The sequence below is a fragment of the Phocoena sinus genome, chromosome 7 (assembly GCF_008692025.1).
Source record: "Phocoena sinus isolate mPhoSin1 chromosome 7, mPhoSin1.pri, whole genome shotgun sequence".
In the NCBI taxonomy this organism is placed as follows: domain Eukaryota; kingdom Metazoa; phylum Chordata; class Mammalia; order Artiodactyla; family Phocoenidae; genus Phocoena; species Phocoena sinus.
In genome coordinates, this window is record NC_045769.1 from 7,985,143 (window position 1) to 8,011,372 (window position 26,230).

Genomic DNA, 26,230 nt, shown 5'->3' on the forward strand with positions numbered 1-26,230 from the left:
TGGGATGCAGGATGTGCCGAATTTATTTAACAACAGAACCCCTTTTCCACAGAGCATCTATCAAAGGGTTTCATGAAACATACTTTGGGAATTAAACCCTCCAGCTGGGCATAATGTTATATGGGGACATAAATCATAAAAAGGGAAACAAGAGTGTTTTGTTAACATTTGATCAATGGTAGGCAGCTGTTGGACATTTTGGAAAAAGGAGAAATCCATTTTTTAACCATGGCACTGAAACAGTATCACATTTTCCCTGAACCACCCTAATTCTAGCCCCTCAAGATCTACCAGCTATGCAACCTCACATTCCACAGTCACATACATTAAATCTACTTTTATTTTGTTTTCTAAAATGTGCTTTTTCTCTCTTTAATATCAGTCCAGAACCTCCACCTCCCCTTAAAAAAAAAACACCACCACACACACACATACACACACCCCACCCTCCAACCAGGTGAAACTCCCCGGCGATTAGTCTATAACAAATATTGACACGAGGGGGGAAAAAAGCATGTTGAAATGTATTAGAATCAGAACCTGTACAAAAAAAAAAAAAAAAAATTAAAATATAACCTGAAACTGTTCAAGTTCAGAAAGGCTAGTCAAGTCCTTTTCTCTTGCCAGGAGAATGCCATCATCAGAGGGCTCTGGGTCACCAGCCAGGGAGGGTGGGAAGAAAGAAACAGAAGCAGCAACAGATCCTTCACCAGATAGAGGGGCCTCAACACCACCATCCCCACCACGGATGCAGCCGGGAAGAATTAAACATCTCGGGAGAACAAGTGTTGGCAGACAGCCCCAGTGGGCGGCCGGGGCCTTCACACCAAAAACCAGTCTGAGTAGTCAGAGGCAGCAGGGAGCGAGGCCAGCGGAGAACACCAAGCCGGAAGAAACTTCCGTCACCCAGCAGACCCGCAGCGACCCCTACGGGTGCTCAGATTCCAGAGGTTAACAGCCCGGTGCTCCCAACTAATGAGAGACTGGAGCTGGGCGTAAGAGGCTGAAAACCCGCAGGTTTAGTAAACATAGCCCAGCATCACATCCCTCCATGGCCTGATCTGAGCTGCCAACAAGGGATAAGGCAGGAGAGGGAAAACAAAGCATTCTGATACCTGGCTAGAGCGCCTGCACCATGGTGGGCACTGTGGCACATGGGGCTGGAGAAGGAGTGCCTCCCGTCACTCAGAGAGGGGCCTCCTTCGCAGTCATCCCTGTGGGCCAGTTAAAGCTGCTTCCAGCTTATGACCAGCCTGACAAAATGACACGAAGCAAAAGAAAAACTAGGAGGGATACAAGCCCTTAGACAGAGACAAGAACCTCCTGGAGGGAAGCTGGGCAGTGTCTGGCCCTGTTGGGATGGCATCCGTGGAGCCCCTGAGTCTGAAGGGAGCAACTGGGGAAGAGGGAGTGGGGGAGGGAAGGGAGTTAATGGTTCTTCTGGAACAGTACCAATGTGGGGGGAGGCGCTGGTGAGGGGATGGGCAGGTCTGGAACTCATGGAAGGTAGAGAGGGGAGGAAATAGGCCCTTGGTGTCCCCTCCCCACCTGACCCAGGCCTGGTGAGTGCCAGCTGCCCCAGCCGGCCCTAGTGGCGGCTGGAGACCAGACCTTTCACTTTGGACATCTTCTTAGTGGGCTGCCTCTGCTCAGCATGGGGGGGACACTCTCGTTCAGCCAACTGTTGCTCCATCTCCTGAGCTGAGGAGGACGCGGTAGCTTTGAGTGTCTTCTTGATGTTGGTAACCTGGAAGGAGACACAGAATTGGTGTGGTCAGCTTGTAAGCGCCAGAAACTCACTGCAACTTGTTCTCGCTATAAGGGGGGCCACTCAAGGGAAGAAGCCAGAATCCTCTGCAAGAAAATCTGAGATTATCTTCAGAAACTCAGATGAGGAGAAACAAGCAGGGGCTGCTCATGGAAGATACATGGAAATGAGTCAAGCAAAAAAGTGGAACTAATGCTTTCTTGGTTGAAAATGGGGAATAAGCCAAGTGGTAGTGGACCATTTGGCAAAAAGGTACAACACAGCAAGTGAAAGAAAGCACTGGTAAAAATGGCCATAGAAAAAGAAAGGGTGACACAAGATGCTATACTCAGCTCATTACTGTTCACATATGAAACCACAGATATTTTCACCAGAATTTTGGGAATACAATTCCCGAATTCCCACGAGCCCTTCTTGAATAAGCAACTAGAGGATAAACTTCAGCCAACTAAGTGACAAATGACGAAAAATGTAGTAAAAGAAAAATGTGACCACAGTACTGTTTTCAGCGTTCCTTTCTTCGATTAACAGGGGACACAGGTTTGAGCCCTGGTCTGGGAAGATCCCACATGCCGCGGAGCAACTAAGCCCGTGCGCCACAACTACTGAGCCTCCACTCTAGAGCCCGCGAGCCACAACTACTGAAGCCCACGTACCTAGAGCCCATGCTCCGCATCAAGAAGCCACTGCAATGAGAAGCCCGCGCACCGCAACGAAGAGTAGACCCAATGCAGCCAAAAATAAACAAATAAAATTTTTAAATAAATAAATAAAAGAGATTTTTGTTTCACTTCAGTGTATTTTGAAGGCCTTGGGGGAGAGATTAAGAAATGTGATTTCTTCGTTATCACTGCTTTATAAAATAACAAGGTTTGTCCAGTTTGATATGTTTTCTAAGCATTCATTCAAATGCCTATTTACCTCCTCAAGCAGCTTTTTCGTATAGAAACTATCAAGCTATTATTTCAGGTGCTCAGTGACCCTGGAAAGCCAGAAAAAGAAATGAGCTTACCCCAAGGAAAAACCTGGTTTGTTCTGCACTTCTGACCCGCCCCTCAAGACCCTGTACCTTCCTTCCCTTCCACAACATGTGCCCTCCACTAGAGCCACGCTAGTCCCCGGCCTCACACCCAGAAGCAGTCATTTCTTCTGCCTTGCTGCCTTTCCTGCACCCTGTTATTCCAGCCTGGGCAAGCCTCCTCCTTCGCTAGCCACCTCTGACCCTACCTCTTCCACAAACCTGTCCTGACCACTAGCCTCCCCTCAACCTATACTGCCTGGCAGTGCCCTCTCACCCTCAGATGGTGGCCTCCTGTGTGCTGTGTCTCCTCTGTGTTTCAGGAGTTCACATCTAGCTTCCAGTAAGACTACGTACTGACAAAGTTGAATCCTCCACAGTCAGGTAAACACGCCACAGGGAAAATGAGGGCTTCTTGGGCAAGTGTCTCTTAGCCTAAGAAATGAGGCCCTTTAACTTAAACAAGGCCTCAGCCTGGATGCAGGGGATGACGTGGCTCACAGTGGGCCCTATTATGGATATGTCATGCTCCATCAGTTTGATTGTTAGCATTTTAAACACAGGGAACTCACAAAGTAGACTGCCGAGCCAGTAACAGACTCTCATAGTTAAAGGGGAGTTAAGAGTCAACTAGCTTTTTGTAATAGCTGTGCAGGTCTACCTGCAGATAGCTCCTTCCGGGACCCAAGAGTGGCCACTCATGTAGGTCCACCAGTTAAGCCCATCTCAGCTTCAAGAAACAATCCTGAGAAGTCTAACTCCTCTTTCACAGAGCCGCCCTTTAAACGACGACTAATATCCCGCAGACTTGTCTTCTTTGGCCTAAATGCCCCTGATCCTTATTTTCTTCCTTGAGTAGTCTGGCTTGCAGGCCATCCCCATCCCATTACCCCAGATGACCTAGAGTTTGTCAAGCCCCTCAAATCATGGGCCTCAGGAATTTTCAGGTGGGACTGCGCCTGCTAACAAAATCACAGCCTAGTTCTACTAGAGACTTTAAATATTCAGGCAAAAGGAGAAAGAAGAGAGTCTTAGGGTAGGAAAACCTCTTTGAGCTATGGGGCAGAGCAAAGGGAGACAACAGAAGTAGAGTGCACAGTGGGGAAAGGGTTACATAGAAGCGAAGAACGGGGAGATGGAGAGAAGCACTCCCGGAAGCACCGAGAAGCACACTCTTGGCGCACCACACAGCCAACAGGCTCAAGATCTGTCACTAACTTAACTCCTGGGGCATTTTCTACATAAAGAAAAACAGAGCTTACTTTGTCCAGTTATGCTCTATTACCTACCTGACTGGAACACAGCCTATTTTGTGAATGCAGCAAGAACTACAGATTGACATTCCAGAGAATATCAGACTTATAAGCACACTGAAATATAAAGAAAAATACACTCCAAAATCAAATGTAAATGAGGAGGTGCTTTGTGGAGGTGATCATTACCTCCCCTCCAGAGTATCTGCTCAGAGGTAATGACACAGCTCATAATGTTATTGTTCTATCTCCTCCAGGTATGCTGGAATTGTAACTAATTATGCACTATTTCTGTGAAAAACTAAAAAGAGAGAATATTCTTAGGCACTTTGTGATAGGGCTGACTTCGTTAAGAGGGAAGACTCTTAAAGCTAATACTCAACAGAAGATAGCTGCTGTTATAAGATTTTGGGAGAAAAACGTCAAGTTTTCCCCTCTGGGAACAAGCAATCCAACTTAAGGACAAATAAAGAAAAGATCAACTCAGTTGAGAAAATGAGTATAAAAGTTAAGTCAAGGGCTTCCCTGGTGGCACAGTGGTTGAGAGTCCGCCTGCCGATGCAGGGGACATGGGTTCGTGCCCCAGTCCGGGAAGATCCCACATGCCGCGGAGCAGCTGGGCCAGTGAGCCATGGCCGCTGAGCCTGCGCGTCTGGAGCCTGTGCTCCGCAACGGGAGAGGCCACAACAGTGAGAGGCCCGCATACCATAAAAAAAAAAAAAAAAAGTTAAGTCAAGAGTAACGGAAGCATAAATACAAGCAGAATAGGACAGAATTACAGCTGTGTTTGTAGTAGATCTGTTTTATTTTCAAGTCAACAAATATTTAGTGACCACCTTCCACGTGCCTTCAGCCGGGGGACGGTCAGCATCCTACACATCGTAGCCAGATCATGCATTTGTGAATGGAAAAACTGTCAAGGCTCTGGGCTTTGACCACGCTCCCACTCTTCTCATACTTGTCTGTTCTAGATTTCCTAGAAGATTATTAAATTAGTAAACTGTTTTAATTGGTAGTGGAGGTGACCTTGGAGGTTTCCTCAAATTTCTTTCTCTCAAACTTAATCAAATCCTTACTGCCACCTGGTGGCAGCATCAGGCTCTGCCAGCTGTGTTTTCCAGCAGTGGGCCACTGAGAGCTAATCCATGTGTGCTGGCTCTCATTTAATAACCATAATCTAGGGAGCTCACACCGCTGTCTACATATTGGTCGTGCCTCAACATTAGGCAGTGTCTTCTTTCATCAGATGCTATTTTTTCTGGAAATAAACTTGAGCCATTCAAAATTCTAAAACTAGTATCATTCAGTTTTGCAAACGACCACAGTCAAGCCCACCACCTGCCACACAATTAGCAACAGTCCAAGCACAATGGGGCAGCCAGTAGCGATCAGACTCCTCCTCCTGGGCCACCAACCAGGTTTAAGAGTGTTTCAGGCTATCCCAGGTCAGGTGGGCGTTTCACCTGCAAATCTACTGTTTCCAGGGTTTGATGTACAGGGAAGAATCAGTGAATACTGTCCTACTTTGCTCAGACATCAATCCCAGGTCAGAGAAGAGACCAAAATATTCAAGAAGGGGATCACAGAGCTTGTTAGAGAAGCTGCAGGCTTACTTTCCTAATTGCATCTGTCTTTGACTAATGCTAAATTAAATATAGTTCACACTTCTTTGGCTAGAAGTAGAGTTAAAAATTTACAGTGGATGGAACATTCACAGAGTAGGTATGCATATATATACAGGGATGTGTGTATCTGAAATAAATGCACTCTAGTTCATGAAAGCAGTGTTCAGCAGTCCACTGACACTTATAGGGTGTGCCTGAAATATAAACACTCATTTGAGCACCTATTATGTGCTCATTAGGCATGGGACAAGAAGCTGGGCTTACAAAGACCACGTTTTATTTTCAAGGAGTACATACAACAGAGCAGGGGAAATCTTCAAATTTTACAAATCCCCCTTAGAAAGGCACAACTACTTATTTCTTATGTTCCTTAGCTGTAACTCTGGGTCCCATTCTGCTACACTCTAGGATACCTGACTTCTAAAATTCATTAAATACCATTAATGCTTCAAGCTCCATCACGCTAGAAAAGGACTTTCAGTGCTAAAATTCTGATCTTCAGGGCTCCAAACAAATTGGGAGATGGCTCCACAGGTGTCCAGGCTATAGGCAGACAAACGCCCACTAACTCAAGGGCTGGAGCCTGCGTCTCTCCCAGAGGCTAAAAATGTCCTGAACAACCAGGCGTCTAACACCACAATCACACACTTTTATCTTCACCTGCATTTCATCCACCAAATCTTTTCCCTTTTTTCCTTTTTCAAGATGAAACATATCATGCATTTTAAAAGGTTACAACATACACATACAGATTAGAGAAGAATACAAGGAACACTGTGCACCCACCACACGACTTAAGAGGCAGAGCAGCACCGGGGCCTTGAAGCCCCATGTGCCCCAGCCCAGCCGCACCCCGCCCTCTGCCCCGCCTGGTAACCACCATCCCTCCATCCATCTTTAAGACCCATCCCCAAACTCGTTTCTTTTGCTCTACAGCTGCAAAGTGCGTGTAAACTGAGGAATTACAACATTCCGCTCTCCGAGCCCGCTCACGCTCTGGTGACCAGGAATCAGAAACGAGACGGACAGCACCAAGAGGAGTGCCTGGGTCACACTCACCTCTACCCCAGCACCTCACCCAGTGCCCACAAGCGAGTGAGTGCTGTTTCATCTACGCCAAGATCACAAGACAAGGGACAAACAGGGATACCCTGGAGTGGGGACAGGCGTTCTCTTCCTCACCTCAGCCTCTACCTGCTGCTGAGTTCGGCTGTGGTTCTCCTTGTACTGGTTGGCTCTCAGAACTTGCTGCTCGATGCCCAGCAGGACTGCCTCGCAGCCATCGCACCTATATAAGAGATAACCAGCCCTGAGCCCCAGAAAAGCCTGGTAGTTGTCCTGCAGCCTCCCAAATCTCCCTCCCTGATTCCTTAGAGACTTCCTGTAACACTCCGTCTGCCAGGGCTCTTGCCCCTTCACTCCTTCCAAAAGACAGGTGTTTCTGAATACATAACATAGGGCATATGGAAACAAACATGGACGATGTGGGATGGTTTCTTAGCATACAGCTTTAATTTCCAACCTTTGTATCCCATGGGAAGGCTTCGCGGACTGTGCAATTAAAGGAATTAGGAGGGACTTCACAGATGGCACTGATCAATCAGCTTTCTCAACAGAAAAATTTACTTTCTAAAAGCATCCTATTTTGAAGATTGCCCTTTTTCTCAGAAGTGTGTTACTTCCCAACTGCCACCCCCTCCTCATTATATCATTTTCCGCACTTTTTATTTTGAAAATTTTAATACGTTAAAAAAAAAGTTGAAGGTATAGTACAATAAATAGCCACATACCCTCCACTTTAGAGTCAACAGTTGGGAACATTCTGCGTATTTGTGGTGCCACTCTACATACCAATTTTGTTTCAAATCTAACTCCAATGCATAAAAACAAGTTGTAGGAATTCGTACTAGTAAACCTCCTGGAATGGGGGCTAGAATAGGCCCTCTGGATGCAAACACGTTGAAGCCAGACTGTGGAGGTGAAAGACGGTGTCAGTCATCTCAAAAACGGGAAAAGACAGCCAACTTTAGTGGGACTGGAAACCTAGATTTTGTATGCCAGACCATTTTCATGTTTGGGGTGTTTTCTAAGTTTATTTCCCATTTAGTCTGACTTCACCGTCTTAAAATCTTTTGAAAGTTCCTGCTTGTGTCAGATGTTGTAAAGGGAAGGGGTCTGGAGTCACACTTGGGACAGAACCTGGGGTAAACGGTGGGCAAGTACATGCCTGGGGATCCAACAGTAGCTGAAGTGAGGGAAACTTAGGGGGCTGTGGGCCCCCAGAGGGTCAAAGCTGGGCTGTACATCCCTGGATACACACCCCTAGAGGCTAAGCCAGAGAGTCAGTCTGTACATCCCTGGATACACACCCCTAGAGGCTAAGCCAGAGAGTCAGTCTGTTTAAAGACAAAATGAACCCCAGCCCTCTGCACAGTCTGCCTACTCTGATTCATGGCCTCCGACGTGCCATGTGCCGCCTGGGAACACACTCTCCTCACCTCCAATTATACTCTCACCCTGGTCCTCCTTCACAACTCAGTCTTGAATCACACCATGACAAATCCGTGTAGAACGTGCAACAGCTCTTGCGAACATCAAATTCCATTAAAATGGAGTACATGCAAATGTTCCACTTCCTTTCATATACCAGAATATGGTTATCAAATATTCTGTATATGAGTCTGTGTTCCAACTTAGAATAACCCATTCCTTGTCTTTAATATCCTTCACAATGTTTTACAAACACTAGCCCAATGTTACTGATGCCGAACTTGGTTCTCTTATCCAAAGAATCTTACCAACACTAATTCCCAAGCTTGGTCAAACACTGAGGGTGAGTCTGCAAAGCACAGGATCAGTGTCACACAGCGAGGCTTCAGAGGCTCCACCTGCCAACTCTGGGCATTTTACAGCCTGCTACTAAATAGCCCCCAACTGCATAGGACAAGAACTATTTTACAACCATGGCACTAGGAAGCCTGAAGTGATTCCTACTGCCACACAGCTGTAGTCACAAATGCAGCCCCACTCCCTAGCTTGCTGTCCCAAGGCCCCAGCTCCCAGGCAGCCCCAGCTGATACCTGGAGACCACATTTCCCCAAACAGAGGCATAGAGGGCATGCTAGGTATCCCCTCCCTAAAGGGGGGGGCACCTCCTTCTTTGAGCCTCACCATTCATGCAAGGTCTTGACAATATTATTGATATCTTTCTTTCGGATGTCACGGCCAATGCAGAAATCCACTTCTAGCAGCTGGTTTCGCTGATCCAGCTTGCCCTGGATGATATCAGTGTAGACAGCCTCGATGATGAGGTCTTCCAGTTCCCGGAGATTCCGCATCTCCAGGTCCTTCAGCAGCACGGAGTAGGGGATACACTATAGATAAGGTACATGCGATGTTTACAAAAACCATTGGTAAACATTAAAGAAAATTCAAGTTATTACTCAGATAGCCAACATATGCCTCAGGGCTTTGGGAAATGCAGTCTAGTGGTAATTATTAACATCTATGGCAACAAGAGATGGATAAATGAGCTGAGACCTGTGGGATCCAAACAAGACCCACAGCATCTAGGAATGTGTTCTCCTCCAACCCCTGCCTCCTGGACTTTACTCAGCTTCCAGCTTTCATGCTCTGAAGCACACTCTTAGAGATCCCAAAGACTCTTTCTAGAGGAAAAAGGGATATCCTCAGTATCTGGCACTCTGCTGCCTTTTGGAAGCTGGCAGAATTTGTATAAGACGCCAGATCATCAAAAAAAACTCCAAAGAATCTCAGACACTGGACACACAAACTGGCTGCTTGCCCAGCAGAGCACAATTAAAAATCTTACAGTCTAATGCATCCACCTACAGGTGGCCAGTGGATACTGCAAGCTCAGAGGTCATCCTGAAGTTTACATGTTTTCTTGGTCTCTGACAACCAATGTCAATTCCCCAACAGTAGTCCTGTAATGGACTGTACCAACATTTGGCACGACTCCAAGACAACTGGATATCTAAATACCAGTTTTCTGTAAATCCTATGACACATCACTATTAGTTTGAAAATTAACACAGCAATCAAATCTGCAGAAACAGGAGGAAGATATATGAGGAGAAGAGGGCAAACATACCTGGGGGGTTTTCTATGACTAAAGGTCTGAAATCCAGGGTTGGTACAGGGGCTTAGAATGACAGGTTGGACAAACGATTAATCTCCAAAATATACAAGCAGCTCATGCAGCTCAATAGCAAAAAAACAAACAACCCAATCCAAAATGGGCAGAAGACCTAAATAGACATTTCTCCAAAGAAGATATACAGACTGCCAACAAACACATGAAAGGATGCTCAACATCAGTAATCATTAGAGAAATGCAAATCAAAACTACAATGAGGTATCACCTCACACCAGTCAGAATGGCCATCATCAAAAAATCTACAAACAATAAATGCTGGAGAGGGTTTGGAGAAAAGGGTACCCTCTTGCACTGCTGGTGGGAATGTAAATTGATACAGCCACTATGGAGAACAGTATGGAGGTTCCTTAAAAAAACTAAAAATAGAACTACCACACAACCCAGCAATCCCACTACTGGGCATATACCCTGAGAAAACCATAATTCAAAGAGTCATGTAACACAATGTTCACTGCAGCTCTATTTACAATAGCCAGGACGTGGAAGCAACTTAAGTGTCCAGCGACAGATGAGTGGATAAAGAAAACGTGGCACATATATACAATGGAATATTATTCAGCCATAAAAAAGAAACGAAATTGAGTTATTTGTAGTGAGGTGGATGGACCTAGAGACTGTCATACAGAGTGAAGTAAGTAAGAAAGAGAAAAACAAATACCATATGCTAACACATATGTATGGAATCTAAAAAAAAAAAAAAAAGGTTCTGAAGAACCTAAGGGCAGGACAGGAATAAAGATGCAGAGCTAGAGAATGGACTTGAGGACACGGGGAGGGGTAAGGGTAAGCTGGGACAAAGTGAGAAGGTGGCATGGAAATATACACACTACCAAATGTAAAACAGATAGCTAGTGGGAAGCAGCCGCATAGCAAGATCAGCTCGGTGCTTTGTGACCACCTAGAGGCATGGGATACGGAGGGTGGGAGGGAGACGCAAGAGGGAGGAGATATGGGGATATAAGTATATGTATAGCTGATTCACTTTGCTGTACAGCAGAAACTAACACAACATTGTAAAGCAATTATACTCCAATAAAGATGTTAAAAAAAAAAAAAAGAATGACAGGTTGCAGAAACGAGGGAAAAAGTCGCTCCTACTCTTTGCTACACTTGAGAAGTTCATGATCAGGACAAAAAAAAAATTCAGGTCCTCATTTCCTAACAAAATAGGCCTCCCACCTGAAGTGCCCAGCTGAGAATCAGAAATTTGTGATTAGGCCAGATAAAATAATTTTATCACGTGAAACAGCAATCCAAGAACAAATATACATCTCTCCAGCTCAATCACAGGGGGGAAATGCAAAAAGCAAACTTTTTCAAAGGCACAGCCCCACAAAAACTTATAGACATTTAGGCTGGGATTGGGCAGAGAGCCACAAATCAACTATAAATTAATCAAACCTGGATCTTCTTTGTTAATGGCTATGAGCAGTTGGTTGCACGTCTTCTTCTAAAAAGAAGAACTCAGAGATATAGTGGACTGGTATCTTACAGAAGGTTAGGGTGAGAAGTTAGCATAGAAGGCAAAAATTCCAATAAGTATAATTAACCTCGAAAATCCCCAGAGGAAGGCAGCATATTAAAAAATCTATCTCTGAGTAAGTTCAACATAGCAAGTTTTTCCTCCAGCATGGGAACAGTTCACTGTGCACTGAGCAACAGCTGAAGCAGTTAACTTGCCTTGAGATGCCTTGCTGTTTGAAAAATCTGTCTCTTGAAACAGCAGTCTCCTTTAAGCATGGCAAAATGCTCACAGCACGTGGGGTACCACGGCATGCCAGAACTGAGACCTGCTGATTCACAATCACTCCTGGGCATACTTTTCCTAAATGGAATGGTGAGTAATTATCTACACTATTTTAACTGTTATGTTTTTCTCTTTTGTCCTTTGCCAGGCAAATTTTATGCATTTATGATGCAACTCTACTGTGTGTAGCTGGGAGTTCCCACCCTGATGCCAATGCGACACCTGCCTCGAGGTAAGGAGGAAGACAGGAAAGGGTTTGGACCGTACCTTCATCCTTGACGCCAAGCTCACGATGGTAAGGTGTTTCAGCTTGTTCTGCTGAGCTGTGCTCAGTTCTGGCAGGCTCTCCTTGTTGGCTGCTCAGTCCCACCCACCACAAAAATCAAGACACAAAATAAAATTAGGATTTCTTCATGGAATAAGCACACCAACTCCCCACATCAAACCTGCTATTGAATCACTGTCATGACTCTGCACTTATTCACTAGGCAAATGTTCCATAAGCACCTCCCATCTTCTCTGAAATACCATGTGCTACCAAAGAAGACAAAACTGAATCTCTACACACAAGAACCTTAGTCTCCTAAGAAGCCAGGCATGAGTGCACGAAACAACATGACAATTCTCTTACTGGAGTACTATTTTCAACATGTCTTCACTGAGCCTGTTATGTGCAATGCACTGTCTTAAGTGATTCAAGGGGAAGAGACGGGGCTTGTCAGGGCTACTACACTCCGCAACTCCAGGAGCACCAACTACCACCCAGAGTTGTGCAACTCGATGGCCCTGGACTTGTCCTCAGTCTTACCATCCAATGTTTCAACAGCTACAAATGCAAGAGAACTACCAGAAGAAAGATACAAACTACCAGAAGAGAACAAGAGGGTGAGGAGGTGGGGGAGAGGCAAAAAGGGAAACAGAGAGAGGGGGAGAGAAAAAAGAGAGAGTGCAAGTGAGTGCAGTCACACTGGGGAACTGGGGAGGTAAAGGAGACAAAAAGAAAGAAAGGTGGACTATGAGATGATCCTTGAAGGACAGGCAAAACTTTAGCAATAACAATAATAGCAACAGCAATGGCACCAGCCAAGGCAACGTACATGGCAAGCTTTACTTAGTGTAAGTGCACACACAGATCCATTCATATACACACACATCCAGTTAGTCCTCACAACAGCCCCACAAGACAGATTCCAAATGTCTTCAATTCCTTATCCATAATGCTGGATTCCAAAAAGGTGAATCCATACTGCTTTTTCTCCCTTGAGCACGGTGCTGAAATTCATTTGGTGGCAAATCATGACCTAAATTGAGTTAGGCTTTTTATCCCACTTGTTGTGAATATTCATTTATTTTGCTGCAAAACTGTGAATGTGATTGACTACCAGTGCCACCCACATCTCTCGAGGGTGTTACATAAAAAAGTATATGCATCATATTACCTTTTTAAAGTCCCCAAAATTCTAAATTATGAAACATCTAGCCCAAGAAGTGCAGATAAGGGATTGTGGACCTTTTTATTACTCCCATTTTACAGATAAGGAGACTGAGGTACAGAAGACCATTTAATTTACCAAAGAACACACAACTATTGAAGTGGACACAGAATATAATGCAAGAATCCTAGTTCTAAAAAAAAAAAAAAGAATCCTGGTTCTGGAGTCTATAAAATGCTGCTCTTTAGTGAGGATGGAAACAAAGGATACACACACTGGAACAAAGTGAAGGTCAGAAAAAGCTGGCAAGTGGCTAACTGTCCAGTCTGGCAGCAGCACCGAGTAAGTAGAAGTGACCATGGAGAAAGAAAATGAGAAAAAAGGGGAAGTCGAGGACATAGTAGAGAAGACCCTGAGTCATACCACTAAAAAAAACTGCCAGGCCTCTGTCATTATCACTAAAATAAACTAGGGAAACCAGACAAAAATGGCTTGGGTGGAAGGTAGGTTAGTGTTTGGACATTCATGCTCCTCGCTCCTGACATTTAAGATTCTAATTTATCAATACAATGACTCAAATGATCCACAAAAGAGAATGGGGTGAGTAGATTATTCGATTATGGAACATTAAAAATGACTACAAAGACTTAAAACATGGATAAATGCCTATGAGATAAGTGAATAAAGCAAGATATAAAATGGTATACATAATCTACTTACACCTACATATCAGAAAGCACAAGCCCAAGGAAGAAAAGCCCAGCACCATAATGCTAACAGTAGTTTAATGGGAGTACACGTGACTTTCTTCCCTGTTTTCCAAACTTTCTTCAATATGCTGATAGTATTTAGATAATATTTACAACGCTTAAATACTTTACAAAGTATTCTGACATTTCACAACACTCCAAGTGTTCTACAAACACCAGTCCTCAAGAATCTCATCTGGAAAATAAACAAGCGCTATGTTTATGGATGAGCATAAACATAGTCCCCATTTACCCACTGGGAAATAAAAGGTGGGAACGAAAGTCCTCATGGGAGGTCACTTACAGAGCACAGTAAAATGAGAAACAGCCAGGTTAGGAAGATACCACCCCATGTTTTATATCCCAGACCTCAGTGACCCTCATGAAGGCAACATATCCAGACAGAGCAACAAAATTAAGAAAAGTCTTTGGAGGATCTTAACCAACTCACCTATGTAATCTGGGTATGTTCCATAGGCAAACAGATTCAGCAACTGCAAATAAGCAGCATTACCTCCTTCTGCAAGCTGAGGAGGAAAAGAAAAAGCAGTTCACAGACCGAGCTACCAATCACTGCAGTGTTCAAGAAGAGGGCAGGTGATCACATGCCACAGTTCTGACCGTTTTATTGCTTGGTCCCTCCCAACTCTTCGAGTCTTCGGGAAAAAATAAATAAGGCCCCAAGTTTAATTTTTCTCTCTCAGGAATACATGCTTTATACTGCACAGAGCATGCCCAGGAGCTACTTTTGTCACACAGACGCACACACACACAAAGCAGTAAGCACTGGGAGCAGTTCAGGATTGCTCAGGATTCCCCTGCCATCAAAACAGACTGGAGGGACTTCCCTGGTGGCACAGTGGTTAAGAATCCGCCTGCCAATGCAGGGGACACGGGTTCAACTCCTGGGCCGGGAAGATCCCACATACCACGGAGCACTAAGCCCGTGCGCCACAACTACTGAGCCTGCACTCTAGAACCCATGCACAACAACTACTGAGCCCGCGCGCCTAGAGCCTGTGCTCCACAACAAGAGAAGCCACTGCAATGAGAACCCCGCGCACTGCAACGAACAGTAGCCCTCGCTCTCCACAACTAGGGAAAGACCCGTGCACAGCAACAAAGACCCAACACAGCCAAAAATAAATCAAATAAATAAGTTTAAAAAAAAACAGACTGGGGCTTCCCTGGTGGCGCAGTGGTTGCGAGTCCGCCTGCCGATGCAGGGGACGCGGGTTCGTGCCCCGGTCGGGGGGGATCCCACATGCCGCGGAGCGGCTGGGCCCGTGAGCCATGGCCGCTGAGCCTGCGCGTCCGGAGCCTGTGCTCCGCAACGGGAGAGGCCACAACAGTGAGAGGCCCGCGTACAGCATAAAAAAAAAAAAAAACAGACTGGAGCAGCCTTGTCAATATACCAGCTTGGCGGGTACAGCACAAGCCACTATCAATCCAAACTGAAAAAAGTGTAGGGTTGACTCCAAGCTTCAGGACTACATGTGGACTGTGAATGCTGGAGATTAGCACAGCATAAGGCATGACAGAACAGCCCAGCTGCGACAGGAAACCAGGATACCAGCCCCAAATAAAAGTTTTCATTAGAATTACTTATTCCTCGCTAATGCTAATGGCAAAGCGTCATCTGGAGAAGAAAAACGAAAGAGATACTGTTCTGCCAGGAACTGCTCTACTCTGCTCTGCTGCCACTTACCGTAACTGGGTGTCTCCCTTACTCACAAATATCTACCTGTTACTCTTCCAATTTACCAAACTCAATAAAGTCTAAACAGGAACCAAGTGGTATTCTGTGGACACTAACAATACCACTTGATTTTAACCATCTTTTAAAAAAAGCTTCCAAAAACTACGTCTGTAATTTCTGACCACTGAAAGGCAGCTAGCTTATTCCCAGCTCACATATGGAAAAAAACAAACTATGGGAAGATAAGGGTGATTTGCTAAGCACTCCAACGAGAACTCTAGCATCTGAATACCCCAGCCAACTGTCCCAGGTTACCGAGAATCTCCTGAGACCCTGAATCATAAGTGGAAGAGACCATCAAATCTAGCCCCCACTTTTCAGAGACGATTACAAAACTAGCCATAAAAGACTATTTTCTCTAAAGCAGACACTCCAAAATTTCTCCCACTGGCCTAAGTCAACAAGGTCTTTCTGGCTTTAATTTTCATCCTTCTCCTCTTACCCAAACTTCCATATGAAACAACCACCTGGCATATTCATTCAGGCTTTTCACAAACTTGAAGAAACACACTACCCTTTGGTCATCTCTTCTTTTGAAAAATGATGAGCTACCAAGCCATGAAAGAGCAGGGAGGAAATTTAAATGCAATATTACTAAGTGAAAGAAGCCAATCTGAAAAGGCTCCATATGTATGATTCCAACTACACAACATTCTGAAAGAAGTAAAAAGATCAGTGGCCAGGGATTAGAGGGGAGGAAGGGATGAAGAGGCAGAACAGAGGACTTTTAGGGCAGTCAAATACTCTGTATGATACTGTAATGGGACATGTCATTATACATTTGTCTAAACCCACAGACTATAAAACACCAAGTGTGATCCCTAATGTAAACTATGGTCTTTGGGTGATAATGACGTTCCAGTGTAGCTCCACACTGGTGGCGGGTATTGGTAATGGGGCAGGCTATTCATGTATAAGAGCACAAGGTATATTAGAACTCTCTGTACCTTCCTCTCAACTTTGCTGTGAATCTAAAACTGCTCTAAAGAAATAAAGCCTATTAAAAAAAACAACTCAGTTTTCTTAAATTTCCCTCACAGGATTCCTTTTCTATCTCTGGTAATTAAATTTTTACTGAAAGCCTACTGTGTGTCAGGCTACATAATAAGCTCTAAGGAAAACAATGGTGAGCACAATTGACCTTACCCTCACAGAGCTTACAGTCTAGCAAGCCAGGCTGACATTAAATAAAAATTTACAATTAAAAAATAAAACCAGGGGCTTCCCTGGTGGCGCAGTGGTTGAGAGTCCACCTGCCGATGCAGGGTACGCGGGTTCGTGCCCCGGTCCAAGAGGATCCCACATGCTGCGGAGCGGCTGGGCCCGTGAGCCATGGCCACTGAGCCTGCGCGTCCGGAGCCTGTGCTCCGCAACGGAAGAGGCCACAACAGTGAGAGGCCCGCGTACCGCAAAAAAATAAATAAATAAATAAAACTAGGTCTTCCTGTTTCCAGCTGTTGCAGGGAGAGGAAATGATGCTACATCCACACATCTGCAATGGATGATCATGGGGAACTGCTCAAGTTTACTAACCAAGAGGAATAAGCAGATGTACAGCAGCAAGTCCAGTAACGTGAAGACCCATACTCCTTCTGCTACAGCAGGCTGATTCACAGCAGGGCTACAGGCATGGAGCCGGCAGCCAATGGCAAAGGTGTCCTAGTGTCATGAAGAAAAGAACTGGCCAGCAAAAGTCAGCCACCCCATATGTGCGGACCACCGTCAACAAGAATGCCTGGGCGACGCTCAGTAGCATCGTGCACATGATCCTCAAGAACAAGTACTGCCCAGATCTGCACATGGTGGCCGTCAGCAGAGCAGGCACCACCCTGGGCAGCCAGGAAGAAGCTGTGATGGTGAAGAGGAAGCCAACGCACCCTACCAAGAGCTCCTGAGCACATCCTCCAAAGTAAAAAGATGTCACCAGATTTTTCGATCAATCAATATAAAAGTATCAATCAATAAATATAAAAATATCCAAAATGGGAAGTAGAGGTTGAAAAAGTATAGGTTGCTTTACATGTCTGTTCCACCTGGTTACTCTTCCACCAGATCTTCTCATTTTTAAGGCACAACAACCAAAGTGATACCCAAGGTTTTAATAACAACATCAAACAAGCAAACAAAGCAAAAAGGACCACTTCCCAGCTTTTCATGTCATATCTGTTTTTTTTTTTTTTGCCAACGTTGGGGGAAGATGTGGAATCTTTTTTAATTTTTTTTTATTTTTGGCTGTGTTGGGTCTTCCTTTCTGTGCGAGGGCTTTCTCTAGTTGCGGCGAGCGGGGGCCACTCTTCATCGCGGTGCGTGGGCCTCTCACTATCGCTGCCTCTCTTGCTGCAGAGCACAGGCTCCAGACGTGCAGGCTCAGTAGTTGCGGCTCACGGGCCTAGTTGCACCGCGGCATGTGGGATCTTCCCAGACCAGGGCTCGAACCCATGTTCCCTGCATTGGCAGGCAGATTCTCAACCACTGCGCCACCAGGGAAGCCCTGTCATATCTTTTTTACACACCTTCTTCAGCACAACACTGCCCTTTTCACAGGAACAATATATTCTTTTTTTTTTAATAAATTTATTTATTTTTGGCTGCTTTGGGTCTTCGTTGCTGCGCACAGGCTTTCTCTAGTTGTGGCAAGCAGGGGCTACTCTTCATTGCAGCACACAGGCTTCTCGGTGAGGTGGCTTCTCTTGTTGTGGAGCACGGACTCTAGGCATGCCAGCTTCAGTAACTGTGGCACGCGGGCTCAGTAGTTGTGGCTCGTGGGCTCTAGAGCGCAGGCTCATTAGTTGTGGCGTACAGGCTTAGTTGCTGTGACATGTGGGATCTTCCTGGACCAGGGCTCGAACCCATGTCCCCTGCACTGGCAGACGGATTCTTAACCACTGCGCCTCCAGGGAAGCCCAACAATATATTCTTTATTCATGCCCATCTCATGTTCAATAACAAACATTTTCTGCTATGTATGTACCTGACCAATTTTCAATGTCTATATTTGCACTGGAGGTTTTTTGTCCCTAAGAATGACTGTTAAACATCAGTCCATGCTTATACTCTACTTTTCTAATTCATCAGGTTCAGTTGGATTTTTTCCCCTATCTTTCAAATTACTAGCAACCCAATCAAGATTTGCCCCAAATTCAGATGAAAATATTGACCAGAAGGAGCCCAGGACATTATCCTTGCTCTCTTCCCCTGCCTCACCAATTCCTCAAAAGGATATCTCATGGGTCCACAATGCTTCAGCACAGAAATTCCTTGGAAACCTGGAGAATCACAGGAAGGCTGAGAACAAAGAAGATAGAAAAATTGTTTAGAAACTGTTCTTACCTCCTGCACATTGGCCAGCTCCAGCAGTTCTCCGAAGACATATACTCCAGGAGCCTCCAAAACTTGGCTTATGAGAGCAGTGAGGGCTGAGCCACTGGTACCTTTGGCTAGTAAGATAAACTGTTCCAGGAGGTTACTTGAGGGTTTCTGTTCACCTGCCATTCTCTGGTCTTGAGATCTGTCCAAAGAAAAGTATTTCGTTCTTCCTTCTCCTTTGCAAAGTCTATGCCTATTTAATGCTGGATCAGACATCAGAATACTTTAATTTTACAGTATTCAAAAAGGAAAAAACAGCTCCTCAGTCCAGATCTCACTTTGTGAGATGGGTAGCGTTTAACTGGGAGTTAAACGGATTTTGTCCTTATTCTGAGGTTTGAAATACATTTAGTAAAAGCCACTTCATTCCATCTGGCCCTTTGCCAAAGGCAGCACCTTCTAAGCCCTTAAACCTAACCAGGACCTAAAGAAACACACAGGAGTATCTCAGTAGGTGTCTAAAAATGAGGTAGATATAGCTACCTCATTTTTAGACTCTGGTTAAGAAGCAGAGAATCTTGCCAAAACACAGAGGCGGCAGATGTAAGCAAAAGCAATCAGTTACAGCTTCGGTGTGTCATTAGAATCCCACCTATAGCCAGATACAGATAAGGAAAGACAAAAAGCAGACAAGAAAGATGGCCCATTTATCAAATAAGTCATTGATCAGATAGAAAAAGAGGAAATCATCTTGAAAGATAAGCAGCAACATATTCAAACTAAGAAAATACACACATACATGCTGTGTAAGTCCATGAGGAAAATCCCTTTATTTGGCCTCCTACTGATATTTGACATTTTACCAAACACGACTTCAGAATTTGTACAAAATCTCAAGAAAACAATAAAAAGATTTGAGAAAACAATGAAGATATACTATTGCCACTCTGAAGGCATTAGGACAGGAGGGTCCCTCAACTGTATAATCTACTTACTACAAGCTGGGTGTGTGAACACACACACTGCGTATCTATTCTACAGGAGTTCTCCATGAGAAAAGATTACTCCTCAAAAAATGATAATATACTGGGCAGTGTGACAAAATGAATAAGTATAGTACAGTGAAAAACACAATAAATCAGAAAAGGTTAGCTTCGTGCAAGAGAAACTAAGTTTTCCTTTGGAGGCAGGCATCAAGAGTGCCAGCCCTTTCACAGTACTACAAAATCAAGTATGTCGCTTCATCCAGGGTTACCTAAGAAGGTCTTGTCGGAAACAGCAAAAATGAAGTGCTAGGGAATAAAGGTTGCTGAGGGAAGGGGAAACTGGGGGGAGAGGGTAGGAAGGAGATGTCGGGGGAAGGTGATGGTTAGGAGAGGAAAAACAACCTCCTTCCAAGTGGACACGTGCGAACACATTGAATGACAGGGCGTGGAGATGGAGAAGGGGTAGAAAAACGGACAGAACTTCGGTCCCTCAAAAAATCCTCGGCCTAAGGAGCAAAGCCCGCGGGGGCAAAGAGATGAGGAAGCGCCGATAATCGCTTTCTTCTGGAGTGGGAGAGCCCGAGGAGGCGGCTAGGAACTCAGGGGAAATGAATTCCCGTCCTAGGGGGAGGCGCTATTTTGATGGACGGCAGAGGGGCAAAGGAGCAGCCTTTACGGGTGGGGAAGCGAGAGCAACCGCGATGCGGATGCTGAGAGTCGCGGACTGGGGTGGACTTCAGGGTGGGTGGCGTGTTCCAAGCAGAGCCGCGGGTGCAGGGTGATGAGCCACGGGTCGCGCTCCCCGGAGCGGGGGCGGGGCGGTGTGGCCGAGGGCTTTTCCCACGGCTGGCGCTAAGCCTGACGGCCCAGACGAACCTGGCACGCCGGGCCCCACCCTCTCGCCGGCCCCTACCTGTCCTCGCCGCCTCTCCGTCCTCTCGGTCGCTGGCTTGGCCTCCCGGCGCCTGCCCGCAGGTTGTCAAGCGTCCATGATCGGCCCGGCGTCCGACGCTTTTCTGCCTCCGCCGACCCGTTGCCCTTGCGGCTCCCCCGGAAGCCTCCCGCCGCTGCATTCGAGTTCCGCCCACACTAGGTTCCCCCGCCGCGTTTGCAGCCTCAGACCTCCAGGGCGGCCCCGGCCGGGGAAAGTGGGTCCCGAGCTGGGCTGTAGCCCAGGACAGGGTGGGGGCCCTGAGGAGAGGAATATAGCCTAGGCAGTACTTGGTCCCCCAACCATCGCCATCACCATCCTGGGCCCTAAATCCATCCTCTTTGTCCGAGCTTTACCCTCAGAAGTTCCGTAGGGCGACTGTGGCTACCCTCGGGGTACAGAGACATACTAAGCCTAATAACTACCGTTTACTGAGCGTTTTTCCATGTGCCAGGTGCTGTACATTGTCTCACTGAATTCTCATAATAACTCTAGGCCTGTCATACTATTCCCATTTTTCAGGTGACATAACTAAGCCTAAAAATCCAAAAGCCAGGGACTTCCCTGGTGGCGCAGTGGTTAAGAATCTACCTGCCCATGCAGAGGACACAGGTTCAAATCCTGGTCCGGAAAGGTCCCACAGATCATGGAGTAACTAAGCCCGTGAGTCACAACTACTGAGACTGCATGCCACAACTACTGAAGGCTGTGCACCTACAGCCCGTGCTCCACAACAAGAAAAGGCACCACAATGAGAAGCCCGCGCACCGCAAAGAATAGCCCCTGCTCGCCACAACTAGAGAAAGCCCTCGCGCAGCAACATAGCCCCAACACAGCCATTAATTAATTAATTAATTAATTATTTAAAAAATCCAAAAGCCGGTAAGTATGAAAGTCTGCTTTGAGGGCTTCCCTGGTGGCACGGTGGTTAAGAATCCACCTGCCAATTCAGGGCACACGGGTTCGAGCCCCGGTCCGGAAAGAGCCCACATGCCACAGAGCAACTAAGCCCATGTGCCACAACTACTGAGCCTGCGCTCTAGAGCCTGCCAGCCACCACGGCTGAGCCCACGTGCCACAACTACTGAAGCCCGCACACCTAGAGCCGGTGCTCCGCAACAAAAGAAGCCACCGCAATGAGAAGCCCGCGCACCACAACGAAGAACAGCCCCTGCTCGCCGCAGCTAGAGAAAATCCACGCGCAGCAACGAAGACCCAACTCAGCCAAAAATAATTTTAAAAAAAAAGTCTGCTTTGAAATCCAGGCTATCTGAAGCCAAAGACCATGCTCTTCATCTTTATTCAGAAAATATTTTAAAATAAGCAGAAGATGGGTTGAGCCAACAATGGTTCTGTGACCAAAATGACATTCGTGGCGTTGCATTTGGTACTTACCAACTCCCCTGGAAGATGGATAAGAATGCCATGTAACTGAACACTTAGGCTGGTTCCTTTAAAGTATACACCACAGACTTTCAGGTCTTGAAGATGAGGAAAAAAACCCTATTTACCTTTCGTGCATTCGAGTGCAGAAATTAGACAGATACAAAGGAGCCGAGCACCAACGCATTCATTTATTTTAAAATTTTCTTTAGCACGTATTATGTTCTAGAAGTTTATATGAAGATAAGACAAGGTTCTTGCCCTCAAAAAGCTTCAATGTGTTAAGTGCTATGAGAGAGAGATGACAATACTTCGGAAGCACAGAAGGGAATGTGTTGGGGAAGAGAAAGTGGGCATCTTATGGGCAAAAAGGGGAAGAAAAGAGGGCAGTGACCATAGTCACAGAGGCCTGCACTGTGCAGCATACACTAATGCAGAGAAGAAACCCACAGTGACTGGAACCCAGGGTTCAAGGGTAAGAAATGAGGGCTACAGAGCTGGAGTCAGGTCATCAAGGTTCTTGGAAACCACATGCACAGCCCTATACTCAGTAAAAATCTAAATACAGCAAAGTTCCTACCTGGGAGAGCTCAAGGTTCCTGGGAGATACAGGTCCATCTGGCTAGGACAGATGATGCCACAAGGAGCCTCAGGGGTACAGATAAGGCTCTCCTGGCTGTGTCCTGGAGAGAGGTGATTTAAGGAAGGCTTCTGGAGGAAATGAGGCTTGAGTTGAGCCTGGAAGAAAGAGCAAACTCTTTTAGAGTTTGTTTGTTTGTTTTACCTTAAGGGCCCTGGGGAGCTATTTAGGGTTTTTAAGCTGTGGAGGGGTCTGAATAATTGCCATTTTGGACACTAGCTGCTATAGGAATGTATTGGATGTGGAGAGAACTGGAGGCTGGGAAATGCTTGAGGTGACTGATGTATTCCAGTTAAGAGATTGTGAGATCTTGAACAAAGGTAGCTGCAGCTGGGCATGAAATAGAAGGGACATTGTTGGAGACAATTAGATACCTCAGAACCTATCAGACCTGGTGACCAGTTGAATGCAGGGATAGAAAAAGAAGATACCCCCCAGGATTCTGGCTGGGGAGGCCAGAGCTGTCTGGGGGTGGTGTTAGAGGACAGGGCTGCAGAGGAGAAGGAGCAAAGTCGGTGGTGGAAGGAGAACAACTAAGTTCTGTTTAAGCTCATAAATATTCCAGCTGTGCCTCCCCAGCCTCCAGAATAATGTCCAGACTCCAAGGCTGCAGTTAAGGCCCTTCTCAGTATGCCTCCCTCCTACCTATCCAGCTTTGTCTCGCCCCACCTCATTAGAGCCCAAACTCCATGCCTTCCCGGCCTAACAGGACTCACATCTTCCCTCTCTGACACCAGGGCCTATGCTCAAACTTGCTCTCTCTTCCTTTTCGCAGTGCTCTTCCCTCATATTTGTCTGTTCAAATTCCACCAACCATGTAGGCAAAGATTTAAACAATGCAAAAAGCACTAATCATAAAAAGGAAGCATTGAACTATGGCACTTGACTAAAATTAAGAACTTCTCTTCTCAGAAGACACGAGTACAAGACTAAAGAGGCAAGCCACCGACTTGGAAAAGATATATACAAAGCATGTATCGGACAAGGAACTCCATATCCAGACTATATAAAGGACAACAAATCAGTAAGAATTAGCCCAATTAAGAAAGTGGGCAAAAGACCTGAACAGGCACTTCACAAAAGAGGACATCAAGTAGCCAACAAGCATATGACAAGGGCTCAACACCAAAGACAATGTAAATGAAAATTATAATGAGATACCACATTTAGCCAAAATGGCTAATATTTTAAAAACTGACACCACCCTCTATTGCCAAGGGTTAAGAGTCAACTAGAACTCTCTTATGTTGCTGGTGAAGGTGAAGATTGGTACAAACATTTTGGAAAACTGGCAATATCTACTATTGCTGATCGTATGCTGTCCACACAAGCCAGCAACTCCTCTCCTAGAAATAAATGCATGAGTCCACAAAAAGAAACATTGAAGAATGTTCATTGCAGCTTCGTTAATAAAAGCCAGAAACTGGTAAATGAAAACCAAAATGCCCATGAACACTAGAGAAGGTAAATGGTGCTACATACATACAATGGAACACTACTTAGCAATTAAAAAAAAAAAGATACTGCTACATACAACATGGATGAATCTCACAAAAATATTGATGAACAAAAAAGGCCAGACTCATATTGTACTTACTGTATGATTACATTTAAATGAAATTCAAGAACAGCAAAAGTGATCTATGGTAATAGAAGTCAGAAGAGTGGTTATCAGGATGGAAGGATGCAGCACTAACTGGGAAGGGGCACCCTGGGAGGGGTGCTGGAAATGTTCAATATCTGGATTCGGGGGTTGGTGACAGGTGTATACATATGCCAAAACTGTGCTCTTGCTGTATGTGTTACACTTCATTAACAAAAAAGATTTACAGATAAAACTTTTTAACAGAAAAAAGTCCTACCCATGCCACTTCCTCCATCAAGTTTTGCCAGCTGAAATATATCTTTCCATGGGGGCCTCTGTAGCCTTCTAATGTCCTTGCTTTTGTGCCATTCATCACAGTTCATCTTGAATTTCAGTGGAGTCTCTTTTTTTCCCTAACTAGATGGTTATCTTGCTTGTGGCAGTGACCATGCCTTTCACCTTCTACCAACAGAGAGTCTGGCAAATAACAAAAGCTGAAAAAGGTGTTTGTTGAATTACATGGAAGGAAAACTTGGGTGGGTGCCCAGATAGGTGAAAGGGGTACAGGAAGAGGAAGGAAGGCCTAGGAAAAGAGATAGCAGATCTCCAAGGAAACCTTAAGCTACAATTTTACCTAGTTTCTGAAATCATATTAAATGTCGCCTTGAGTAAAAAAGAACAAATCAAAATACCAAGTCTTACCTAGACTGAGGATAAACAAACATTGCACTCCTTCACTTGCAGGAAAGCCACCAAATAAATGTTTACCTAATGTCGACTGAAGAAAAACGCACAACCTAAAAGTTGTGAGTTATGTTTTATTTGGGGACCTTACTGAGGACTATAGCCCAGGAGACAGCCTCTCAGATAGCTCTGAGGAACTGCTCCGAAGAGGTAACAGAGGAACCAGGATACAAAGGAGTTTTTGCTGAAAAGAAAATATGTAACTGAACATCAAAAGATTACTGCTAATCAACAAAAAACAGACATCTCAAATAAATGATTTTAGTGCTTTTCTATGTATGGGAAGATGCAAGTGTCTGAGCTCATTGAAATTATTCCTTAGATATGCGTCTTAATTATCTGGGGCAAGTATCCTGTTTTTCTCCATCCTGAATTCCCCTCTGGGCCCATCTTCAAGGGTGGCTTCAGTGGCTGATGGCTTGATGGTGGCCAAAATTTGTTGTTGTTTACTGGAATGGCAGGCAACATTGTTTACTGAAAATGGCAGACAACACCTCTGGGTGTTTCAACCGTGATGGGAAGACTTCACCAAGGAGAGTAAGATCGCATAGCCATGCTGCTAAAAATATCATCACCCTAGTGTAGTGGAAAAAGCCCAGACTGCAGGAGACTTAGAACCGAATTCTAACTCTGCCCCAACTTGCTGTGATCCCTCAACAATCTCTTTGCCTCTCTGGGCCTCAGTTTCTTCATATATAAAAATAACAGGGGTTGGATTAGCAAATTCTCTGAAGTCTAACTGTACTGATATTCTGAGTATACAATCGATATCTCTCTCAGTCCAACGCAGGACCACACCAGAAACCCCTGCAAAACACCTAAACGGCGCCCCAGGCCAACGAACAAGTACGACTTGAAGGAGTCGTTTGTTATATTATCTTTCATAATTTAATCAGTGTTTGTGTTTGTTGTTTCGTCCTTACCATGATTTGCAGGAGATTTCTGAGTTCCATGCAAATAGAAGTTACCTCTCTGTGGGCTGTCATCTTTTGAGGCTGAAGAGGATCTTCCCGCCTGGTTTCAAGTCTAGGGATTCAGAAACCACGAAACCTACAAGCAGGTTTATGAACTTGCGCGCACTGCGCGGCACACTGGAATCTAAGTTACAGAGGAATTGAGTGCA

At 45.3% G+C, this 26,230-nt stretch overlaps 1 protein-coding gene and 1 pseudogene across 5 annotated transcripts; one reads left to right on the forward strand and one right to left on the reverse strand.

The window, feature by feature from the left end:
• On the reverse strand, positions 1-26,219 carry COPS7B (COP9 signalosome subunit 7B). Of its 5 annotated transcripts, none has more exons than XM_032638128.1 (9): positions 26,031-26,219; positions 22,719-22,876; positions 20,738-22,236; positions 18,863-19,040; positions 14,225-14,300; positions 11,859-11,947; positions 8,836-9,038; positions 6,847-6,952; positions 1-1,747 (listed from the first exon to the last, which is right to left on the reverse strand). In XM_032638128.1, exons 4-9 carry the CDS (start codon positions 19,022-19,024, stop codon positions 1,589-1,591), a joined length of 795 nt encoding a protein of 264 aa, XP_032494019.1. In that variant the 5' UTR covers positions 19,025-19,040; positions 20,738-22,236; positions 22,719-22,876; positions 26,031-26,219; the 3' UTR covers positions 1-1,588. The 5 variants fall into 5 exon arrangements, 4 of the variants coding, with proteins under 4 accessions (XP_032494019.1, XP_032494022.1, XP_032494020.1 ...); XM_032638131.1 differs by lacking the exon at positions 18,863-19,040 and adding an exon at positions 18,737-18,817 and having other exon boundaries at positions 20,738-21,015; positions 22,151-22,876; positions 26,031-26,191; XR_004350797.1 differs by lacking the exons at positions 22,719-22,876; positions 26,031-26,219 and having other exon boundaries at positions 1-540; positions 1,116-1,747; positions 20,738-21,015.
• LOC116756753 lies at positions 16,383-17,722 on the forward strand (annotated as a pseudogene).
• Positions 26,220-26,230: the final 11 nt, after the last annotated feature.